A 22,076-nucleotide genomic window follows, 5' to 3' on the forward strand; every position below is an offset into this window, starting at 1 on the left:
GGACTTCTTCCTTTTTTTTTTTTTTACCTCTAAACTGGAATGCTCTGAAACTGTGTTTACACACGCTGTTTAAGGATGCTGGGTGTTCCCTAGAGTCTCACATTCATTTCTGCTCAGAATACCCAAGCTCCTCTCAGCACAACTTCCCCTTTTACCTTCTGTCGTTGCTGAATGTTGCTCATTGCGTCTGGCTGAAACTCCAGCTTGTCTGTTCGGCAAAGTTTCCAGTATAAAATAATAACGATCAGGAGCACCACAGCAACTGGGACTGCCACACCAACGATAATCCACAGGTTGCTGTTCTGTGACTCTGAAGCGGACTCCTTCAGCTTCTCCACAGCTGTGAAGTAAAAAAGGAAGACAAGCAGTATTATGTGGTTATATTTTAAACTGAGGACACTTCAAGGTTATGTATTTTTATGTTCTTATAAAAGCTAGTTAAAGAACTTATCAGAAACCAGCTGCACATCACAGGAAATGTCACACCACTTACACGTTAAGGTATGTCATGCTCAGGAAGCATGGGGCAGGTGGATCGATTGTCCTGGCCTACCTTCAGAAGACCTGTGCTTAAAATACTAATGAAAACGCACTTCTGCCACATTATTCTGTAACCCAAAGCTGAGCTGACACAGTGAAATGGGTCTAAAAAAAGACTCTACCACTGACAAAGGTAAGATGGACTTTCAAACATTTTTGCCTGTTTCCTGCTTTAAGCGGTATTATCAGCTGCCTCTTCTCTTTAATGATACATTTTGTTACCTTCCCCATCAATAATCACAATCAATTTGAAATCAGTGAGACCTTCCTCCCCAACATGTATAGTTCTGCGTTTTTCATTACTTTTTTTCTTTTCCCTGTTTCATTGTCAGTGTGTGAGATCCCTTAGCCCCAAACAGAGAACAAAACTACTGGAAAGTGTAATCAAACAAGTCATGCCTGTAAAAAGTAAACTGGAAGAACTGACAAAACTTTCATTTGCTCTATTTTGCATAGTGGTTAGATGTGGAACTAAAAACCAGAGCACTAATACATTTCTTGTCAAACTGCTGCACTTGTAAAAATGATGTTTTCAAGTTAAAAAGAGTATTTATATGCATTTATTTGTATATACTATTTTATTAAAAGCCATTCTAACAATGAATCTAGAGCTTAAAGGAACATATAATTCTCATATTTTATACATCTGACAGCTCATTTACGACATTATGTTTTCTGTTAAAAAATAACCCTTTTTTGTCTAGTTTCTTCCAATAAGAAGCATTTAAAGACTTCTATGATTCTATGACTCTTAGAAGAACTTTCTAATGACGTGTCAAAGATAACAAGCTTCAACATGCACAATAAACTATAAATACTTCATGAAGTTTGTTCAACATATCATTTTTGTAAAGAGAATTTATTCTTGCAACTTTTTGCATTTCTGTCTAACCAGTATTATAGTCCATTAATGGATACTAAGCGGATGTATATGAGCTACTGACCTAATCTGTACACAACTGTTTTAATGAGGGACAAAATTTAGAAACACATCCAGATGGTGCAATTATTACTATTTTCTTTCTTTCCGCAGAGAATTTTAAAAATCAGACACATGTTTGTTCTGTTGGCAAAATACCCTGTGGTACAATGTAACTCATGCCTCCATATTGCACGGAAAAGGTAATTAAGCATTCATACCAATGAGGTATTTTGCGGATCATACTTGTCTGTTCCTGTTTTAAAATACCTTCAAGTGTTCTTTCCTAATTGTAATGCGGAATTTTGAGTAGTCTTCTGTCTCACTACTTACTGAAGCCTCCTGAATAAAGTCATTATGTAACTTTATATGACCTGTAATATTTATTCTGATGTGTATCTAGTTAAAGATCACATTACTTCTACATTATATTCATTAAAAGATCACATTACTTATATATTACTTATGGGTAAACAAATAAAGTCAGTCATAGTGTAGATTAGTGTACATTTTTTACTCACAGAAAAAGTAATTCAGACAAAAAAACCCCAGCAACTTGTGCTAAACTTCACTGCTATTACTCAGCTAAAGGAAACACCTATCTCACACAGATGCCCTCCCATCCCACAACGCTGAGGTTTATGTAATCTCCTGGGTAAAATAAACTGTAAAGAAATACTGGACTAGCAGGAAGAGATGAAAATGACAAGAAGGTATTTAGTTAGCACAGCACTCTTCTAGCTCAAGCACTAAAGTGAACACAGCGAGGCTTGACTTAAGGACCCTGTTGCAACCCCAAGCTCAGCAGTCTTCAAGAAGCAAAGCGACACCTCATAACTCACTGCACGGCTGCTAAAATTTATTTCCTCAGGAGTGTCAAAGCTGCAGCATTCCAAGAACAAAACACTGCAACAGTGGGCACTGTGCAGTGCCATAACCTACAAAGCTAATGTCACCCTTCCTGTTTGTCTTCGTTGGCATCAGTGTGGTTTTGACAGGGCTTACGCTGTGCAACGGTGCCATCGATGCGGTATCCAAGGATGATTGCAGCCCGCTGGATATCAACTCTGTTCATCAGGTCTGAGCACTTCAGAGCGCTCAGTCTCTCTCCATCTTGGTCTTCCACGAAATATATCAGCTCCACGGGGTTATCAACACCAACTAATCGCGACACATTCACAATCTGAAAAGAAATTGGAAAGCTTTTACATTTTAAGTTGTATTTATTTGGCGCTCCCATGGTCTTTCAGTCCATACTCTCTCCTCTTCCTTCCTTATCTCAAAATAAATACTGGTGCCGTCTTGGCAAAGCTCTTCAAAGTATTTGTCTAGTCACAGTGTGCAAACCCCACTGCATAAAAAAGATTTCACCTTGTTTGTATCATGTAGAAATACAATTGTTGTTAAAGAAAAACCCTTTATCTGTGACACTAAATAATATGGTATTATACTAACCATGTAACTGCTATGAAGTAGTACAGTTTGGAAATTGTTAATATCCAGAGAAGTCTGATGGGAAGATGTGCTGTGTGTAGTGCTCCAAAACACTGTATACAGCAAAGGGAACATAGACACCAGCTACTTCTCCCACCTGAGAAGAGCTCAAGTCAACACTGGACAAACAGAGCTAATATTCAGCAATAATAATCTGCTTCCAAACTAAAATTCAGGATACTTTCACCTAGTACTTATACAAAAGATTCTGAGTGGAAGTCATCCAGAGGAAGACAACATTGCTGGAATAATATATAAGAGCCTAATTACACAGGCACTACTCAAGTGCTCCAGAATCCTGGGAAATTTACAGAAATACCTATTTTGTAACTGAAAGGAAAATTTCCAGGGAAGCAATCCCTTGTGTAATACATTTTTATGGCAAATATGAAATTTCAATTTTCCCCCTCACCATTTGTTTCATAACAACATACAGATCTGATAAGCAAGAGAACTGCTTTCACTCTATAGATGCCCACACTGTGCCACCCTGGAAGCCTCTACTGCCTTTAGCAATTGTCACTTAGTAGGAACTACTGAAGAGAATAGTGTGACTGCACTTTTCCCCTTCTCTAAATACCTACTTTGACTTTGATTTGTTATTCGTAACACACACCTCTTTGTTCCAGTTTTTCCAAACGTTAAGCAGCCACACAAGCGAATATTCTGTTAGCATCAAATAAAACTGTTTGCTCTGCCTCAACAAAAGCACTTGCACAGTCACCTTCATCCTCCAAACGCTCCCCCTGGCATCCACCTTTCTTCAGGAAGGAATGTATTTGACGCTGTGGGAAGCAATTCTTCCTACCTAGTTCTAAAGACATTAATAATCAAAAGAATGCATGCTATGAGGAAGCCCTGTAGATACTCTCTAACCACCAAACATCTACATTGCATATGAGAATCACATAACTTTGAATTCCTGTAAAATTAAATCTTTATATATGACAACTCTCCTCATTTTAATCATTTACACATAATGGTGAGCTCAAACAAGAACCAGGCCAAACAAATAGTGGGAGGTATTCTATCATGTAAAACAGAGTTTTAAGAACTCTAGAAGTAATTGGCACAAATAGAGCGATGTATTTTGGTTCTTTCAAAATTACCTTTTTGCTATGAAGTACATATTTAATAAATTCTAATCTCAAACACTGCCCATAGGCTTCAAGTAAAGTAAACACAAAAATGTTTGCATGTCTGAGGCTTACAAAAGCATAGCTTTGTATTGTTTTCTTTCCTAGTTTCCAACTAAACAATCACGTTGAAGGAAAGAAGTGCAATGTTCTAGCTTGACAGGGATGATATTCTGGTCTTTGGGGACACCACCTCAACATGTCCTAAAACAGCATTTTTCAGGATGGTAACAGCAAGTTATACATGTATAAAAAAGGCAGTGAAAAAAAAAAAAAAAAAAAAGGAAAAAAAGAAAGCACAATTGTCATAAAAGTCTTCTAGGACAAAGCAACTGAAAGCAAAGAATATTGTTCAGTGTCTGTCACATCTGATGTAAGAAACAGAGTGTGTACAAACAGAGCAGAAAAATGTGCAAATTTGAAAAAGAGCAAGACCTGCTAACAGGACCCATTAACCAACACTGCTGCTCATCCTGAATATTATTCACTATTGTACCAGCTAAGAGGCAACCAATCCTCAATTTAAGGTAGTAAAACAATATCAATAAATAAGGTTTCAACACACATTCAGCAGCTGTAAGGCTGAATGTGGTTTCATGGACTCCAAATATATAATTCGTTAACGAATGTCCACAGCTTTGTATTATTTTTGCTTCAGTGGGTTGCCACAGCCCAGCCTCAGTGCACAGAGCAGCAGGGTGTATGGACTGGTATTTGCTTTCAGCACAGATGAAACCTTTCTGAACAGCATTTAACTCACACAGAGGGTGAGGGAGTTGAAAGGCCACATGTGAAAAATCGTGTTCTTCATTTTAATTTTATGAAACCCCTCTGTGCATAGCAAAGCTAGAGAATCAGAGAAATTTAGAAGATTCTTAAAGTGAATTGTCATGTATTTTATGGTGCCTGTGAAGCACACAAGAAGCACTATGATTACGTGTGTTATACACACTGGGTAAAAATCAGAATCTGACTGAATGGGTTAATAAGAAACTTCTCCACCGTTGCCTTTAGAAAGGGCAGGGGATAAGAAGGACAAGCTTCCAATGCAAGTTGCCACAACTGAAACTATACAATTTTTAACACAAAATTAAAAACAACAGCATATGGTTCCCCATGTTGAGGAACAGAGATGGGTAAGAACAGCCAGAACAGAGACAGGAAGAAGTAGCTGGAGGTATTTCAGCACAGTATAGAGAACATGGCTGTAAGAAACTCAGTGGAGGTACAGGCTAGTATTTATGAACTAAACTCATCATTTAAAGTTTTATGGGTACCTCAGTTTTCATCTCTGTCACGCTGATTCACTAGATTTTTTTTATTGATTGTTTTAACTAACCTCTATGTTAGCTGCAACACAGAAAATGGCATGCTGGATCTGAACTGTTTTAAGTATGCTCACAGAACTAAGGCACATAGTCACTGTGCCTATATTTTACACAGTTTCTGTATATTAAGTTTTGTGGCATATAGTTCCAAATTACACTCTTTGCACAGCTTCAGACTGGTTTTGTCTCTACCCTTGAGAGTGCTAAGAATGCAAGCAGAAATATTTTCCAGGCATCCAGCAAAACAGCCTATGTGTAAGGAAGCATTTAAACATTTTAAATTTATGCTCTGGCAGTGAGGGATGACAAAGGGAGGGAGGACAGAAGAATTTCAATACATGGGAGGCAGAAAGTGGGGGAAAAAAAAAGAAAAAAAGAAAATACTAATTCAACTTCTGTGCACATAAATGATACCACTTTTGTTGATACTAGATGTGCATTTAACCTCCATAGAGGAAAGGTTTAACTGTGTTCAGGTGTCAGCAAATTTAATTTAAAAAGTGTTTTCAAGTGAATATCATAGGTTAGTGAACAGAGTTGCCTTGGTAACCAAATCTAGTTTGTAATGTAAAGCGGGGAAATCCAAGGGGTAGGGAAGCTCCCAAGGTGTTCGCAGGGGTCAGTCAGTCAGTGAGATGTCCTGGTGAGCAATCCACAAGGAGCAAGGAACCCCTGGATGAACTGTTTCAGGGTTTCAAAGGCATGAGCACCACTTAGACACAAGCAAACATGCAGACACAACCTCCAAAATGCATGCATGAGGGTTATTTTCCTCTTCGCTACATTCATCCCCTTGGGGAAAAAAATCATCAAAGCAGATTCTGCTTTCTGTCTTACTAAAAACAGGATTTTAGTGTCTGGGCAATTAAATCGAGCTGTATTGGGGTCTGAACAGCACACAGAGGTAGGAACAGCCTATGGGTTACCTGACAGAGGGGCTGGTTGCTGCCCAGGGTGGCGATTGGAGGGGTGAAAAGCCTCTGAGGAAAAGGTGAAGCAGCAGCAGTCCCCAAAAGCTTTATTTATAAACCTAAAAACTCACAGCAAGACTGGGGCTTTCCTCAGATTACACACTTGGGAGAGACATGTAAGCTGTCAGTAGAAAAACAACAGAATGAAACTTTGCCTTAATGAAAAGCTCAATTACGTCCCCTCATAGCTGCTACTTTACACATTGCAACTAACATACTACTTAACATGTTCCTTAAATCAGAACATTGCTCCTTTTGTCATTTACTGGGATCATCTTTTCACTTCTACTAGGTTCGAAAAACCAAGCACATTGAAATGAAGGAAAATTACTTAATTTTTTTTTTATTAGTTCCTACTGTATTTTTAAACTACAATTAAGTAATTTAATTCCTAAAGAAAAGTAATGAGAATCGAGTTATTACAGTAAGCTATTGACAAAACATAGCACAGGTCTTAATCTCTGCAGAGGCAATGCAAACCACATTAAGCATGTGCCTTCAAATTTGCAGCAACAGCAGATGCACACTGAAAATATGTATGATTTACTAAGTGAAATATTAATACACATCATACAAAAATCAATGGAACTATCTCATATATAACAATCAGGTGTGAGGTTTCAGGTTTTTTTGTACGTAATGGTTATAGGCTTTTTTCTCTTTTTATCATGGAATGCCACCTGTTAATAGCACAGATAGGCAAACAGGAGGGGAAAGGATGATATCTGGGCACCCTCCAAAGACCTTATTCAGAGTGTCTAGACTTAAAGTACAATTTTTTCACATTCTTAGATACTAACCCATGCCTTTAGAAATGAAATCTAAACCTCACAACGTATCACTTCTATTTCCTTAGTCTGTGAAAGGAAACTAATATGCCTGCAGTAACATTCACAAGTAATTGCTTCACCTTCTGACCTGCAGTCCTGATTTTCCACAGAGCTTAGAAATGTCACATTTCAGTACACTATAAATATCTATCACCCCAGGAAAAACTCTGGTCTATGGGGTCACAACACAAGCAAAATATAAGTCTAGTCTTTAATGGATATATGCACATCCTGTTAATAAAACTATCCAACACTTTGTGTTGCTGGCAGCTTCTGTTCTTATTTTCACTTCCTTGTGCTCTACTATCATAGCAGTCACTGTATGGTGTGCAAGAAATATATGTGGGAAAATCTGAATATAAAGCACAAAATACATTACTAGCTCTCCTGGAAGACACAAACAGATGCAAAAATACAACACACTTCTAACAGAACTTATAAACTTGGCTACGAGGAACAGAATTAGCAGCAGTAAAAGGTTTATGGCAAATGACTATGGACCAGATCCTCAAGTGACAGAGAAACATCCTTGAAAGAAACTGTCCTTTACCCACTACCAGGTACGTGAGTCCAGCTGCACACAACAGCCTCCAAGGTTGCCTCACCTGCCACACATCCTGCCAAAGCAAGCTCCCAGGATGCTACAGTACCTGACAGTACCTGCTGTTCTCCTACAGGAAAGCAGGACACCTACCTCAGACACCTTGCAGCAAGGTATCTCTTCAGCCTTCATTCTTCCACATCTCCTTTATTACAGTTCTAACCCTGTTTAAAAGTGTGGGCTGCGACCACCTGGAGAAGCCCTGTGTTACATGGGATGGCAAGATGTGCTGATTGTAATGAAGACAATCTTCCTCTGCCCAAAGCCAGCAGTTGGCAGACTTTTTGCACTAATTAAGTGTCATAAATGAGCAACACTGTTTACTGGAACATGAGCTGCAGCCCTCATTTTATGTCCCAGCAAGTAATACAAAGTCAAAAGGAAAATGCTGTCTTTTCACTTTCCCAAATACTATTCTTCAGCTAAAAAAGATATGCCCGTAATTTTGTGCATGCAGAAATAAATTACCTGAGCTTTATTATCTAAAATCATGAAATCGTAATCTAAATATACACATTTTATAGGCTGTGGTTATCTTTCCTAGCAACACAAGGAATATTTCTTTAATTTATATGCAAAGGCATAAAGAAAAAAGCGCAGTAAGAGGTGCTGGGAATAGAAGACCTGCAGCAGACATCTATTTACAGCAATTCAAAGCCATACAGAAGAAAAATAAAATAAAGTCTCTATTACAGAAACAGATGTTTCTGAGACAGGAAAACAAAAGTAAGAATATCCCAACATCTGGAGATTTAAGTGGTAGCAAAAACTGTACAATTAAATTAAATAAAGATAATAGGTCTGAACGCCTAGAAGGGCATCTGCGAGGTAAACCAACTGTCATTGAATTAGCTGGAAAAGGTAATTTTTAAGAAGATGAGCCATTAAAAAGTACTTTGGCTTTTGGTTTGTAGAACTGACTAGAAACATCACATGCCAGAATTTAAATCTGAAAATAAAATACCCAAGTCTTCTTGGACTTTATGTGAATAACTCCATCTGTGACAAAACCCTAAAGCGGCACTGGAATCCAGGTAGTAGAAGTTGCCATGTGTGCAAAATTTGACATGATTAATTGTTTTTACCTGAAAGTCAGCCCTGTGACCAGGAGTCCTGTGACAAATAAGAAGTTAAGGGGCAGAATATACTACTCTATTGCTGCATCAAGCTACACACGATTCTATTTCGTATTTCTACACCACTACCAGAACACCACAGAGAGTTGTGAAGTAGCTGTTCCAGCAGAGTACTTTCTTTCAGATGACCATCCCATCTCCTTTCGCTAGGCACCTTGGGTAAGTCAGAGTAGATAGAAACTTTCTAAAATAGGATTTTGGTAAAATAATTTTCAATGTTGTTTTTAAGAAGTCATCAGAAATTTTCAGTAGATGCTTACAATAATGAGTTATTTACATTTGTTATATTTACCTTAAAAGACAACAAGGTATTCATAAGAACTATATTTTAGGTGCAGAACACAAGTATCATCAACTAGCTAAATGTGATACACGCTTTTGACTTATATTTCTCAACTCAAAACCTGGACAATATTAGTTTATTCAGTAATTTATTACCCTTTCTATTTCTTTCTCTGATTCTGAGCTTGTAATACCTGCACAATGTTGCTTCCTGCAAAGCTGGCTCGCCTCCATATCCGCCCTCTGACCAAAGCCTCGTTCAGCAGGTGAGCAAGTTTCCGCTCCATCTCAGCCCGAAACACTTCCTCCTGAATTCGCTGGTCGACGACACCCAGGAGAACTACATTGCACAGAAACAAATTAATTAGCAAAACTTTTCAGTGTCTTTTCTGCAACTTCAGTTGCAGGCTTTGAGTTGCCCTGTGACAGCTCATGGACAATTCAAGAGCAGCTGTATTCACATGGGAATACTGTCCTGTTCAGCCGGAGGTTACATGTTGGAAAGGAAGGCATTGGGTGGGAAAAAGTTAAAAGAAGTTTAAAAAAAAGAAAATTTGGCAAAGGATTTTTTTGGAATCTTAACTAGGCTATACAGACACAGGATATTGAAGAAACAGTTTCAATTTCGAAAATACATAAAATTATGAGCACTCAGTGAATTGTTAAAAAACTAATAGAAAATTTAGTCTAAATTTCAGTCAAAGAGTTGGAGATGGTGAGGACAAGGCAGAATCATGAAGAAAAAGTATAACAGCAGCATATGAACGAAGCTGTGCATTCAAGTGCAACTTCCCAAGATCAAGATAAACAAGCATGCCAATCACAGCACAAAAATATGGTTAGTAGCCCTGCCCACTTCACTTTCCAACCCAGGTATCCTGGATCACTGGGGCAGCTAGTGATGAGAGGAATTCCCAAGGAAACATGAAAAAAAGGGTGGATGTTTACTGTCAAGATGGCATCCAGCTAAAGAAATGTGGAGTGAATGAAGTCACAGTCATTCAAATGACCTAACTGAGAAATCCTATAGGATAGCAAACCCACTCACTGCTGACTGAAGTAACAAATTCAGTTTTAATTCCTGTGCCTCTCCACTAAAACGATTTATATTTTTTAGAAGCCACTCTTTCAGTAAGTGTTCCCACATTTATTTTTTCAAGTTTGGTGCTTAATAAAAAGCCATCCAATTAGATCAAATCAATTAAATGTAATTTAAATTTTTTTAGTTTTTAAAACAAAAATATCAGAAGCAGTTTTTCAACGTCAAGCTTTTCACTGCATATGTCAGAAAAAGGAAACATTTTCTTGATTTCTCACAGAGATCAACAGCATCTGTCTTCTAAATCCACTCACAGACTAAGTATCTCAGAATTAAATTGCAAAATATTTAGACAGTGACCTAAGGCTATTATATACACCAAGCTGAAAACTGTTCCTGCCTATGTATTGGATTTCAGTATCAACAAATTATGCTCAATAGCATGAATTGTACTCTACGAGTGAGAGGGAGAATTACAGAGAACACTGCATATCCCAGCGTTTTATGACTATTGGGAAACATGCAAATATATCTGAGTAACTTGATATTAGAAACCTTTACATGCAAAAATTCTATCATTTCCCTGTGTCATGATTCATTACCCTTACATTGACTGAAAGGACTGATCCAGCCAAAATCTACTAGCTCTTCCCAGACTGCCTTCAAGAACTGGGATTGCAAAAAATTCCTCTACAGCAAAATGAAAAGTTGTTGCAATTAGCTTTCAAAATCTTACAGTCAGGTAGTTTATAAAAATCCAAGGGGACGTGATTTCTGAGCTGGAAGAACCCTTTTCTTACTGTAAGATCTAAGGGAACTTCCAGCAGCAAGGGACAAACCTAAGGCTGAGCAGAAGGGGGAGGGAGTGTTAGAAAAAAAGCCAACATAAATCCCTAAGGAAGGGACATTGGATATTAGACACACACATGAGCTTCTCTCCTGCTAGTGAGCATTATCTGAAATTCTAAATCTTTCTTCTGTAAAACAAATTGCGTGGGCTTCAGAAATTAAGCTACAACTTCATTTCCTGCTTAAAAAGTGATCAGTGGTGAGAGGAGACAGAGATGCCTGAAAAAAAGGTAAGTTTATGCAATAGGTGAACTACAGGTGATAAAGCTGTAGTAAGACAAAGGTGTATACAGTGGGACATCTGCACCCTAAGAGCCAGTTTGATAGGCACAACCGGTCACCATTTAGGCTTAAAAGCAGCAGGTAGGACCTACAGCATGCAGGCAACCTCAACAGCCTTTGAGCATCTAAAGGTGACAGCTCAACCACATCTGTGAATGACAGAATAAAACATTCAGAAGACTTTGGTGGGAGGGACCTTCTACAGATGAATCAGAAGAGATCAATGAAATGTGATGAAACTCTTTCATGTACTGTTTCACTCTGTTTTATTCCTGGCGTGTTTTGGTAGAAAATGCCACGCAAGTAAAATTTTAATTTTCACTTAAAACAAAATAAAAACCTAAAAATCAATGTGACATATTGGCAGCATGCAGAGCAGACACTTTATGCCTGACAGTCTGAGTTGTTTCACGAAGAATGAACTGCCTTATAGACAAAAACTGCTTTGCATGCATTATCAAGGATTTGCAGTAGTTAATTCTAGACCAGGGAATTACATTTCCCAGATATTCCAGGTCACTAGGCTTTTGGTTTTAGAATTTCTTCAGCTCAGACATTTATTACCTCATAAAATTGCAGCACCCCAAGCTATCAATATTTATGTAGGCTAGTTATCCCACTAATAAACATAATTGCACTCTTACTTACTCAGAGACTGTACATACCTGTTCTCACCCAGGAAGATTTCATCAACTGAGACACATTAAGCTTCGGATAATGAAAGGCTGAGGAAAAAACAGAATGGAGGAAAAACATCCATAAGAACAGTATTCTCAACAACATAACAGACACAAAAAAAGAAGCCACTTCATAATTTATACTGTCAGCAAGCATCTTATTTACACAGATGCATTACTGCTCCTGAGGCAATGCAGACACAACGGTAAGGAAAGTGCTCCAAACATACACTCCCCAGTTCATCTCTAACAAAAAGAAGCTAACTGAAACAGTCAGATTTATTATGGGAAAGATTTCAAGCTGCTGCACTGAGGTCATTGCTCCTAGAAATTTAAAAGCTCAGTGTCTGAATTCTGACTCTTACTGAGCTAGCTGCAGGATCAGACTTTTGCTCAAAGGGCAATGAGGCAACTCATGAGTGTCTCAGGATGAAAATAAGACCTTCTCTGAGGCAGAAACTACATGGAAGCACTAAATGTAAAGCAGAGAACTAAATACATATGATTTGTGTTCCAGACTTGTGCAGGGGGAAGCATTTAAAAAAACCACACCACCTTGATCTAAAAAACAAAACAAAAAATTAAAAAACCCCCAAACACAAATAAGTGCAGGTAGAAACGTTGCTATAGACCAATCTCGTGGACTTTTGTGTTTGGCTTGGTGGGTTCAAGCTTAATTTCTAAATTTTTCCAAAAAACCACTGCTCCAGAGTAAAATCCTTGCTCCAGTGAAGTAAAAATATCTATTTCTACTGACTTCAGTATGGATAAGATTTTTCCCAAGGTTTCCACTGGAGAGCAGTAAAGACATGTTGGGAAAGAAGTGAAGATGGGGGCTGGGCCAACAGTTTCCTCAAGGGAAGTTTTAAGCTTCACTATGGCAATATGGAAAAGGAACCGTCTTAACTTTCTCAAAATATTTAATCCAGATGCAGTTTGCTAAGCATTATACAAAGGTTAATTTTTAAACCATTTCATGGATAGAAAGAATGCAGCACACAACAATTAAATGACCTGGCCCATGTTGGATCAATTTAGAGTAAAGACGTCTTCAGTTGTAGAATAGTTTGCCACTATCACATGTTTCAGAGAAACAGAAAATGACAATTTTTCTAATTTAATGATGCAGTAATTTATAGAGAAGCTGTCCTCTGTCAGTGTACCTAAAAACTGATTCTTTTGCCCCTTAAAAAACTTAGGAATTCTTTTGCTAAGGCAAAAGCCAAAGAATCACTAGTTACATTTACCTTTTATTTTCATAGATTTATAAATATTCCTATTGGGAATAAAAATTTGGTTCTGCCACCTTCATTTCAATAACAGCACCACTGGTTTCAAGAGGACCACCTGAGGGGTACTTTGTGACTTAGTATTCAGAAGGGTATCAGAACATGGTCCGTTTTTTCTGAACGGGAAACACTGGCCCTCTATACAAGTGACGAGGATGCATTAAATTTCCAAAACTCTCAGACACACAAAAAGCACCTCACAGTCCATTTAAACACACACATTTATTTTTGGCATCCTGCTACTTGATTCCTCTGATTGTAGTTTTTCGATTGGAATTCTATTTATTCTGGTCACACAATTGTTTACTTCAATTTAGATATACAACCTGAACAAAAAAGCATAAACTAAACTCAATCTGTTGTTTTCCAAAGCATGGAAAGAGCCTGATAAGGAAATCAAAAACCTTACAGTGACCATAATGCTTTGAACTGCTTGCAGTTGCGAGCTTTTTCTTCTTTTAAACTAAAATCATGTTTTGCTTCAATACTTAATGTGCTCTTCACACTTTTTCTAATTAGTACTTGAAAATGATTTAATTCATGCAAATTGCTGGGTGACTATTCACTTAAACTTTTCACAGAATTAATGCAATTTAAAAATAAACCAACTTGAGCAGAAAATCTTGACACTGAAAAGGAAGATGTGCTGTGATTATCGGCAACTAAGGCTGAGTTCTAAAACCCGAAGAAGAATGCACGAAATAATGGACACTTGTACAGCTGAGAAGTGCTCAGAAGCAAATCCAGGTTCTAACTCTTATTCCACAGGTCACTCATGTGTCCCACTAACACACATGTGGTCAGATTATGAGCTCATCTGGAGTCTCAGCACTGCAGCAAGATCATATTTGCAAGATTTCTAATGTCCCCTGGAACTAACAATTTAAACAGCACAAACTGATTGTTATTCTGAGGGGGAAGCTGGATAGACAAAATGCAATTATTAGTTAGATTGCAGCTGGTCTGCTAATGACTATAGATGCATTAATGAAGTAGATGCTAGCATCATTAGAAGATTCTAACAGGCAGCCCTGAAGCACCATACCGTGTAACAGCATCGATTCAACGCTGACTGAAAAGGCAAAGGGTCACCCAGTCACCCAGAGACCTACGGACAGCAGTCTGAAGCACATCACTCAGGCAGCGTGGCCTTTGCCAGATGCTCCAAGGATTTCTGACTCTCTCCTACAGAGATGTGTGGGACCACGCAGGATAGAACCTGTATTATGTTGATTGTTCTTATTTCTCATAAATGGAGGAATGGTAATAAAAAGCATGGAGGGAATGCAGTATTTGGGGAAAGAAGGCATTAACTGAATAATAAGATTCCATGCAAATACCAGGGGTGTGAGCAATAGCAACACACTGTGTCTGTTAGAAGCCTGATCCAAAACTGCCAAATATTTCTGCAGTCTTTGGACTGTATCATACAATTTCATATTATCCTATTGGCCTTGCAATATCTCTATGACAGCCAAAATAGATGACATGCATCAAAGTGCTACTTAGCACTGAAAAAATAGCAAGTCCCAAGGCAACTCTCTCTATTTAAAGTCATAATAAAAACAAAGAGATTTATTCAGGGGAAGTTCATGAAGGCAAATGCTGCTCATCAACTCCACAGCTAGCCTCTGCCTGTCCTTCAAGACATTTTCCAGCCATAAAAAGATAATAAATACGTTATTTCCTATTATTTTTAATGAACTAGCACTCAAAACCTGTGATTAAACTTGGTTTTCTTTCTGCTGACATGTAGGTCATGACCATCTAACCAACTTACAATCTGAAACGTGAAATATAAGGTGGACAACATAAAATAAGCATGCTGGAAGGTGTAAACCTGACATTTGAATGTAAGTATGTTGCTGAAGTCACATAGAAGTCTTGTGAGGAAAGAAGAAAGTCTGGAAGTTTCCAGGTTTGGTCATTTCAACAGCCCTATTCCTGCACAGAACAGTCCAATTCTGTCAAACTAGCAACTTTCACTACTGATCCTGACTCTGAGTGGGGAAAAAAGCAGACAAAAAATTCCTGGTGCTAATGATGTACTGCACAGGGACAAACCCACATAGTTAAAAGTATAATCAGTTATATTTACGTGAATAAAAACAGTGAGAGGACTGTGTGTGAAAGGCAAAGCAAAACAACAAGTGGCAGGGAGCAAATAGATTTCTTCCAACAAGGTTCATATTCAGGATATTGATGTGAAGGTCTCACTTCACTTAACAGAGAAGTGCACAAGCAGCTTTTCCTCAGTATGTATCAGCTTCAACCCCTGAAGCTGGGAGTTGAGCCCTGACAGCTCAGCTCACCTACAAATATTTTCTTTTTCTTCAGATGCAGGCTATAAAATCATATACAGAGCCCTAAAGGGGAAAAAGAAAAGTTACCACCAAGAGTATTACCTGTTAGCATGCCTGATAACTAAGGCACAAATGGCATAGAACAGTATGGCATGGAACATTTCATATTTACACAGAAACAATAACATACGTAAATTGTTTATATGTGAATATCCGTGATTCCCAGAAAAACTCATACTGAAAATAGAGGGCTGCATATTAATTTGCACAGACTAAAGCAGCTGTCTAAGGAAGACCTTCAGAACACCTTCACTGCTACAACTGCTTGGTGGACCAAGGCAGAGCATGAATGCAGAGATTTCAGGGTCTAGAAAACAAAAACATTGAGGCGTCTTCCTGCCAAAGTAGCTTTGAGGATCTGGCTGTTGGTCACCTTCAACAGACTGTTGAATAAGATGTCTCAAGAAGGATCTGCCCAGTGCTGCTGAGCCTTTGGACAGGATTTCTGGCTCTGAATACTGAAGATCTAAAATCCTTAGGCTCAAAATACAGTCACAGCAACAGTGCAAACAACTGCAGAAACAGCTAAAAATAACTGGGTGTGGTTGCCTCACTGACAAAAGCGTTTGAGCTACATTCATTAATACTGGGCTCACTGACAGATGGACCCATAGGTCTAATAGTATGAGAAACTGTGCTCCCACTTTGCCAACTTATCAAACAGCACCATATCTGGTATTCCAGAACAGTGGCTACAAACACATCGAGGCACTACTGAGACCAAATTAGAGCAATTCAAACCAAAATGTGCTGTCCTGCAGTGGGCTCAATCTACAGCAAATTTGAGTTCCTCTGACAACAAGCAAGTCAAATACTGACAAGATATTCCTTAATTTAGGATGCCATATCCACCAAATCCACATGTTTTCTACATTGCAAAATTTGGGAAGACCTCATTATTCCTAAAAATCCTGACCTCCTCACTCTTTCTACTTTACTTGGCTTTCTCATTGACATGTGAGCTACCACAGGACTCCACCACCATTGCTCTGGAATCATCACGAGGCACTATACACATGCAGGTAACACAGGTAGAGCTCCTGCTACAAGCAGGAAATTTCAAATTTCCTCAGTACCATCAAAAAAGGAAAAAAATAGAAACATAGAATTGTTTGGGCTGGAAAGGACCTTAAAGGTCATCTGGTTCCAACCCCAAGGAGAACAGTGTACATGCATTTTCAGTAGGAACACTTTTCCTCTATGACCACCTTCTCTTTCAGGATACACTGGCCTTGGTAGAAATTGTTATCACTTAATTGCACTGTAGCTCCATTGCATAATCCAGAAGATGGATTTGCAGCAAAGGGCAACCTGCAAATGCACTAGAAATTATAATTTCAGAATATGTGGACAAAACTGAAAACCGTAAGACCCAATGTAGTATATCACAGGAGAAAAAAAGCCCCACAATCAAATATATTACCCAAGAGACCAAAAATTAAATAAATTCTAGGTCAAACGTTTAAAAGAGATGACACAGAGCAAAGAGAACTGTCTTTCAAGCAATCAAGGCAAGAGCAACATTTAATTTGAATTCAGTGAGGAAAAAAAGACCACAACCCCACAACCTGAGACGTTCTGTGGCCTCGCAAGAACAAAAGAAATGCTAGTCATTTATGGACAGGGATTCTCAAGACTTTTGGTCCTGGTTGCATTAAATACAGCTACCACTGCACAGGCTCCATTAAGTACAGCTACCACTGCACAAGCACACACTCTATGTGAGACCAAATGAGAGCAGAAATGCTTAAAGAAAATGAGTCAACAACCTCATACATTTTTAAATTGAGTATGGTAGTAGAGGGATCAAAATTACTGAAACATTAAAATAAAAAGCTTCAAAAAATTAGTACTTTTAAATTACTTCTAGTAAATGGGGAAGTATCCTGTGCATCTTACACAGATTGAAAGATGTTAAGTAGAGCAATTTCTGTTGACAGTCACTCTCTTTATAGTATCTTCACTGACATACACAGCTGCATACTGAACATCAGCTAGCATCAGGCCTGATTTTCCACTAGATGTCTAACTGTATTGCAAAACTCACTGTGTTAGATGTTGTGCACCTCTACAGCTCACAGAAATAACTCCAAAAATTAAAAATCTGCACTGGAAAGCAAAGTGACATAGGAGAATCAGGGAATTAATGGACTGAGTTAACAGTAACACCCACCAGAAGGGAAAAGCAAGTACTGTTCTCTCATGATCTTGCTTATATTCATGAGTCATCTGAAAATTCTAACCAAACCTGAGTTGTCAAGGCTGCATGTCAAGCAAGCTCTGCTAGGCAGGTAGTGCCTATTCATCCAAGTTTAGGATGATGATGGTCTGAAAAAAATTATTTGCAATGCAAATTGTACATGAAAAGTGAGAGATATACTTAAAAGATAATACCTTAAAACACAGTAGACTACTCAAAAAAAGCACTGCTGCTGAATAACAAGTAACTTAGATAGACTACAGGGGCAAATAAAAGCTTATGTGGCCAGTGTCCCAGGCCTTCTAAAAGTCAGAGACACAGTTAAGTGCTACAGAAAGCCCAAGGTAGTAAACTCTGCTGAGAAGCAGCAAAGGCCTCTGTAGACATACTCACAGACACACTTTGGATTGCACTTCACAGCAATAACGTGATTTTCTTTTTTTTTTTTTTTTATCTGAACTAAGACCAGGGGACTAATGAAGCCAAGGTTAAACACAACTGGCCCATCACAAAAGGTAAGTTATGATGACAAAAGCAACAAGCTGCTGTATCACCGATATGTGAGCAGAAAGTGGCACAGATTTGCTCTGTAGAATTCATGATACAAGTTATGTACTCCAACGTGCATTATCACTTATGTGCAAAATTACTTTAAAATTGTAGAGAGGAAAGATGCTAGAAAGAAGTATTTTGCAGCACTGGCTAACAGCAAGTACTCACGTTCAGCAATTTGCTGCACAGGAAAGCCCAGATAGAAGCTGAACTCCACCACGGACAAGTTCCTCAGCTGCTCACTGACTTCGGACCCATTTAGAAAACCGGATCTATCTCGGATGGCAAAAACAATGCTCACGGGGCCTTGTCGAAACGCTACCCCAGGCCTGATCAGAGTTATGTTCAGTATCTGAAAAGACAGGATTGAAGCAGGGTCAGCAAAATCAAGTCACTGGCATTTTCATTCATTCCTTTACAGACTTTTTTCCCCACCTAATATGAAAAAGCGACAATTCACATCAAAACAGAGGAACATCTGTTCCAGATTGGTTCTGCCTGTTGAACCTCTCAGAAGAGGCAAAGTTACATGTGAATTCCTCTTCTAAGAGTTATCCTTTAAAGTCAGTCATAATCCAGAATGATCTGAAAGCTACTGTCCAGAAAATGATGAAAAAAACCACCTAGCAGGACAGTCAGCAAAATAGATCTAGTTGTAAAAAAAGTCTCAGATGAATGCCAAACTGCATGGAACAGACAGGAAGGAATCATGGTAAAGAAACATTTTGAAAATGGATGATCTCTTGGTTAAAACCTCCTGCACCATGCACACCCAAAACCCCACCACTGGTTAGAAGCCTTATTTTGGCAGCAATGTACACAGCAGCTGCGTTCATGCAGATAAACCTCCTCTAGACAGTAAGGAAGTATTTAAAATAAGTTTTCTAAGCTGATTGTCCAAGAAATGGTTCTGCATGTTCTGTCTTCAGTCTGTGCAGTCACATTGTGTCAGTTGTACATTTGTACAGTTCCGAGCCCTTTTCTATATGTACTACACAGTACCTTACGTACTAGAAAGTTTATGCCATTTTTCCTCCTGATTTTATCTCAGGGTACCACAGATAGGCATTTATGGTGTCAGTTAAACAACATGATATAATTTTTACTGATTTTGGTATTGCAACAAAGTTAGATTAAATTTAAGAACTCAGAAGAGGGAGTTGGTCTCATCAAACTGAATTAGTGACTTTTCAGGGAGTTTTAACCTCTGCTGTGTGATTCAGCACCCAGCACATATGCAATACCTGTCATGTATGAAGTTCCAGCAGCAGCTGTCAGAGATATCATATACTGTAAGTATTTCTAGACCTCAGAAGCAACCAGCATGTTTGGTCACGTGACGGCAGATTGCATATAACTCCTATATTCCCTCACAGAATCCCCTGCATGGCAATGAGACCTGAAAGTTGTCTTCCAACAAAAACTTTTTAACTACACCGTACTCTCTTATAGTAATATCTGATGGGAATTATTTTGATAAGGGTTGGAACAGTTTTTATTTGAAAAACTACAAACCCTATCATATTCAATAACGCTTTTGCATATAAGTCATCATCTTGGGTCAGTCTTTCAAAAAGCTTGAAACCAGGGGGATATGTGCAAGTTGCAGTCAGTGAACACCTAACTCATTTTACTGTCTGGATGAAACACAGGACAACCAAAGGTGAGGAAAAAAGGGACAGACACAAAACATGCTTATCTTCTTACCTGCACAGTGAAGTTGTAGAACTCCTGGTGTTTGTTCACCTCCAGGAATGCCATTGTCAGCCCTTTCTCAATGTGCTGGCTAAAGTTGCAGAACCCAATATCCATATTTCTAGGTACAAACTGAAGCACTGAAGACAAAGGGCACACATTATTCCTGCAGATAAGTATTTCCACGAGAAAGAATAAAACAAGCAACAGAATCCAAAGGGCTATCATTTTTTTTTCATGGAGCTCTGGACTTATTCAGTGAAACACTGGGTAAAAATACAGTAGAAATACATTTTGTGCTGCTGCAGTAAATTCTCAACTCACTAATATCTGTTGCAGCAGTAATTAGATTACTGAAAGATACTAGTGACAAAATACCTGCTGTTTCCTCCTGTATACTAAAAGACCTTCACTTCATACATGTGGCTAACTTCACATGATTTGAACACTAAATTGGCCTCACTGAAATCCCTAGTACCCAACAGCTCCATGAAAATCTTCAGGAAAAAAAGCAACAAATATCTTTTGCTTGTAGACTGAAATACAAGTATTTAGCTTGTCTAAAAAACCATGACTGCACTTTAGCATCACCCTAACACTTTCAAAACACTAAATTAGCACATAATCTTTTAAATTTAGATACATTTTAAAGTCTTTCAGAGGAGAGAAAGAGCGAGCACAGGAGAGAAACACTGAGCATAGGGGAATGTGATCAGGCGCACAGACTTAACTACATGCACATCTGTGGATTTCCACATAGTCTTACCCCAAAAAAAGCCATATTAGGTTACAGACCCTAATAGCAATGTTATACCAGGTTCAAGAACAGAAAATATGTCAACTGCCTATCTATATAACCATGTTAAGCAGTGGAAAAAGACATCACACCTGTACAATTGAAAAAGTGATGTCTTGCAATACAATTATTAACAAAAGCAAAACCAACAAATGAAACATACCCAAATAACAGTACTATATTGACATTTATTACCTCTCTGCCTGTATGCTCAATCCCTGTCACTACCTCATTACACAGTCAACCAACCAGGCAGGCAGTTTCATCATGCAAATAGGACTTGGAAGATTTTAAATGACACCATTGAGTCTCAAAATCTGTTACACGGGTGCTATTTTGCTTTAGATTATTAATAGTCATGAACTTCACATAAACTGCTGCAATACAGCAGCCATGGAAAGCTAAATACTACATAAGCAATCCTACTGCTCACATACATGAGCAATCAATCCTCCTGCTCACCAATTCTCCTACATTATGACAACACAAAAAAGTAGCATTTAACATAAACTTAATTTGAAACTTGACACAGGCATTACAAAGTAGCTGCACTATGATTTTATGAATAAATATTTCACAGCATATTTTTCTCTTCTTGCCTTTTGAAGCAAGAAAAAGAGCACATCTATTTCGCAATGTACTAAAAAAGAAATTCCTGAAAAAATCATGAAATTATGGGGTTAGCAGTTTACAATTTATCATCTCTCAACCACGGACTTGTCAAATCTGTCACTAAAAATGTAGAATTAAGATTCACCACAGTAGAACACAGGGTTTTGACTCAATCTTGCATACGTAATCACAAGTGAAGAAGTGTGAATCAATATGAAGTTACCTTTCCCCCTCTTTGTATCAGGAGGTACTCACCTGTCTGAACTTGAAATCTGTTGTCTGGCACAGTGAAAGAAGGATGCAGTGAGAGGATCATGGGGGCCTCACCACGAAGGAGACTGCTGTTCACAAGCACATTTATGACAGCTATTGCCGTGTAAACAAAAGGACCTGATGTCACCAAGAAAGCAAATTTGGGGGAAATTTTATAAACCTACCAAAAAAAAAAGAATCAGAAATTAAAAAAATAACAAAACTTCAATGTT

General features: G+C 38.3%; 1 protein-coding gene across 7 annotated transcripts in view; it reads right to left on the reverse strand.

Annotated features, from left to right (window-relative positions):
- Window positions 1-22,076, reverse strand: part of KIAA1549 (KIAA1549 ortholog) — a 144,963-nt gene that overhangs the window by 43,028 nt on the left and 79,859 nt on the right. For all 7 annotated transcript variants that reach the window (XM_039383267.1, XM_039383264.1, XM_039383265.1 and 4 more), the window contains exons 4-10: window positions 21,847-22,024; window positions 20,196-20,323; window positions 18,657-18,840; window positions 12,073-12,132; window positions 9,432-9,577; window positions 2,465-2,642; window positions 156-340 (exon numbers count right to left, since the gene is read on the reverse strand). In XM_039383267.1, the coding sequence (XP_039239201.1) occupies window positions 156-340; window positions 2,465-2,642; window positions 9,432-9,577; window positions 12,073-12,132; window positions 18,657-18,840; window positions 20,196-20,323; window positions 21,847-22,024 (1,059 nt within the window). The remainder of the gene's footprint in view (window positions 1-155; window positions 341-2,464; window positions 2,643-9,431; window positions 9,578-12,072; window positions 12,133-18,656; window positions 18,841-20,195; window positions 20,324-21,846; window positions 22,025-22,076) is intronic.

This window comes from Pipra filicauda, unplaced genomic scaffold (genome assembly GCF_003945595.2).
Source record: "Pipra filicauda isolate LSUMZ 115617 unplaced genomic scaffold, ASM394559v2 scaffold2_size9829703_pilon, whole genome shotgun sequence".
Taxonomy (NCBI): Eukaryota; Metazoa; Chordata; class Aves; order Passeriformes; family Pipridae; genus Pipra; species Pipra filicauda.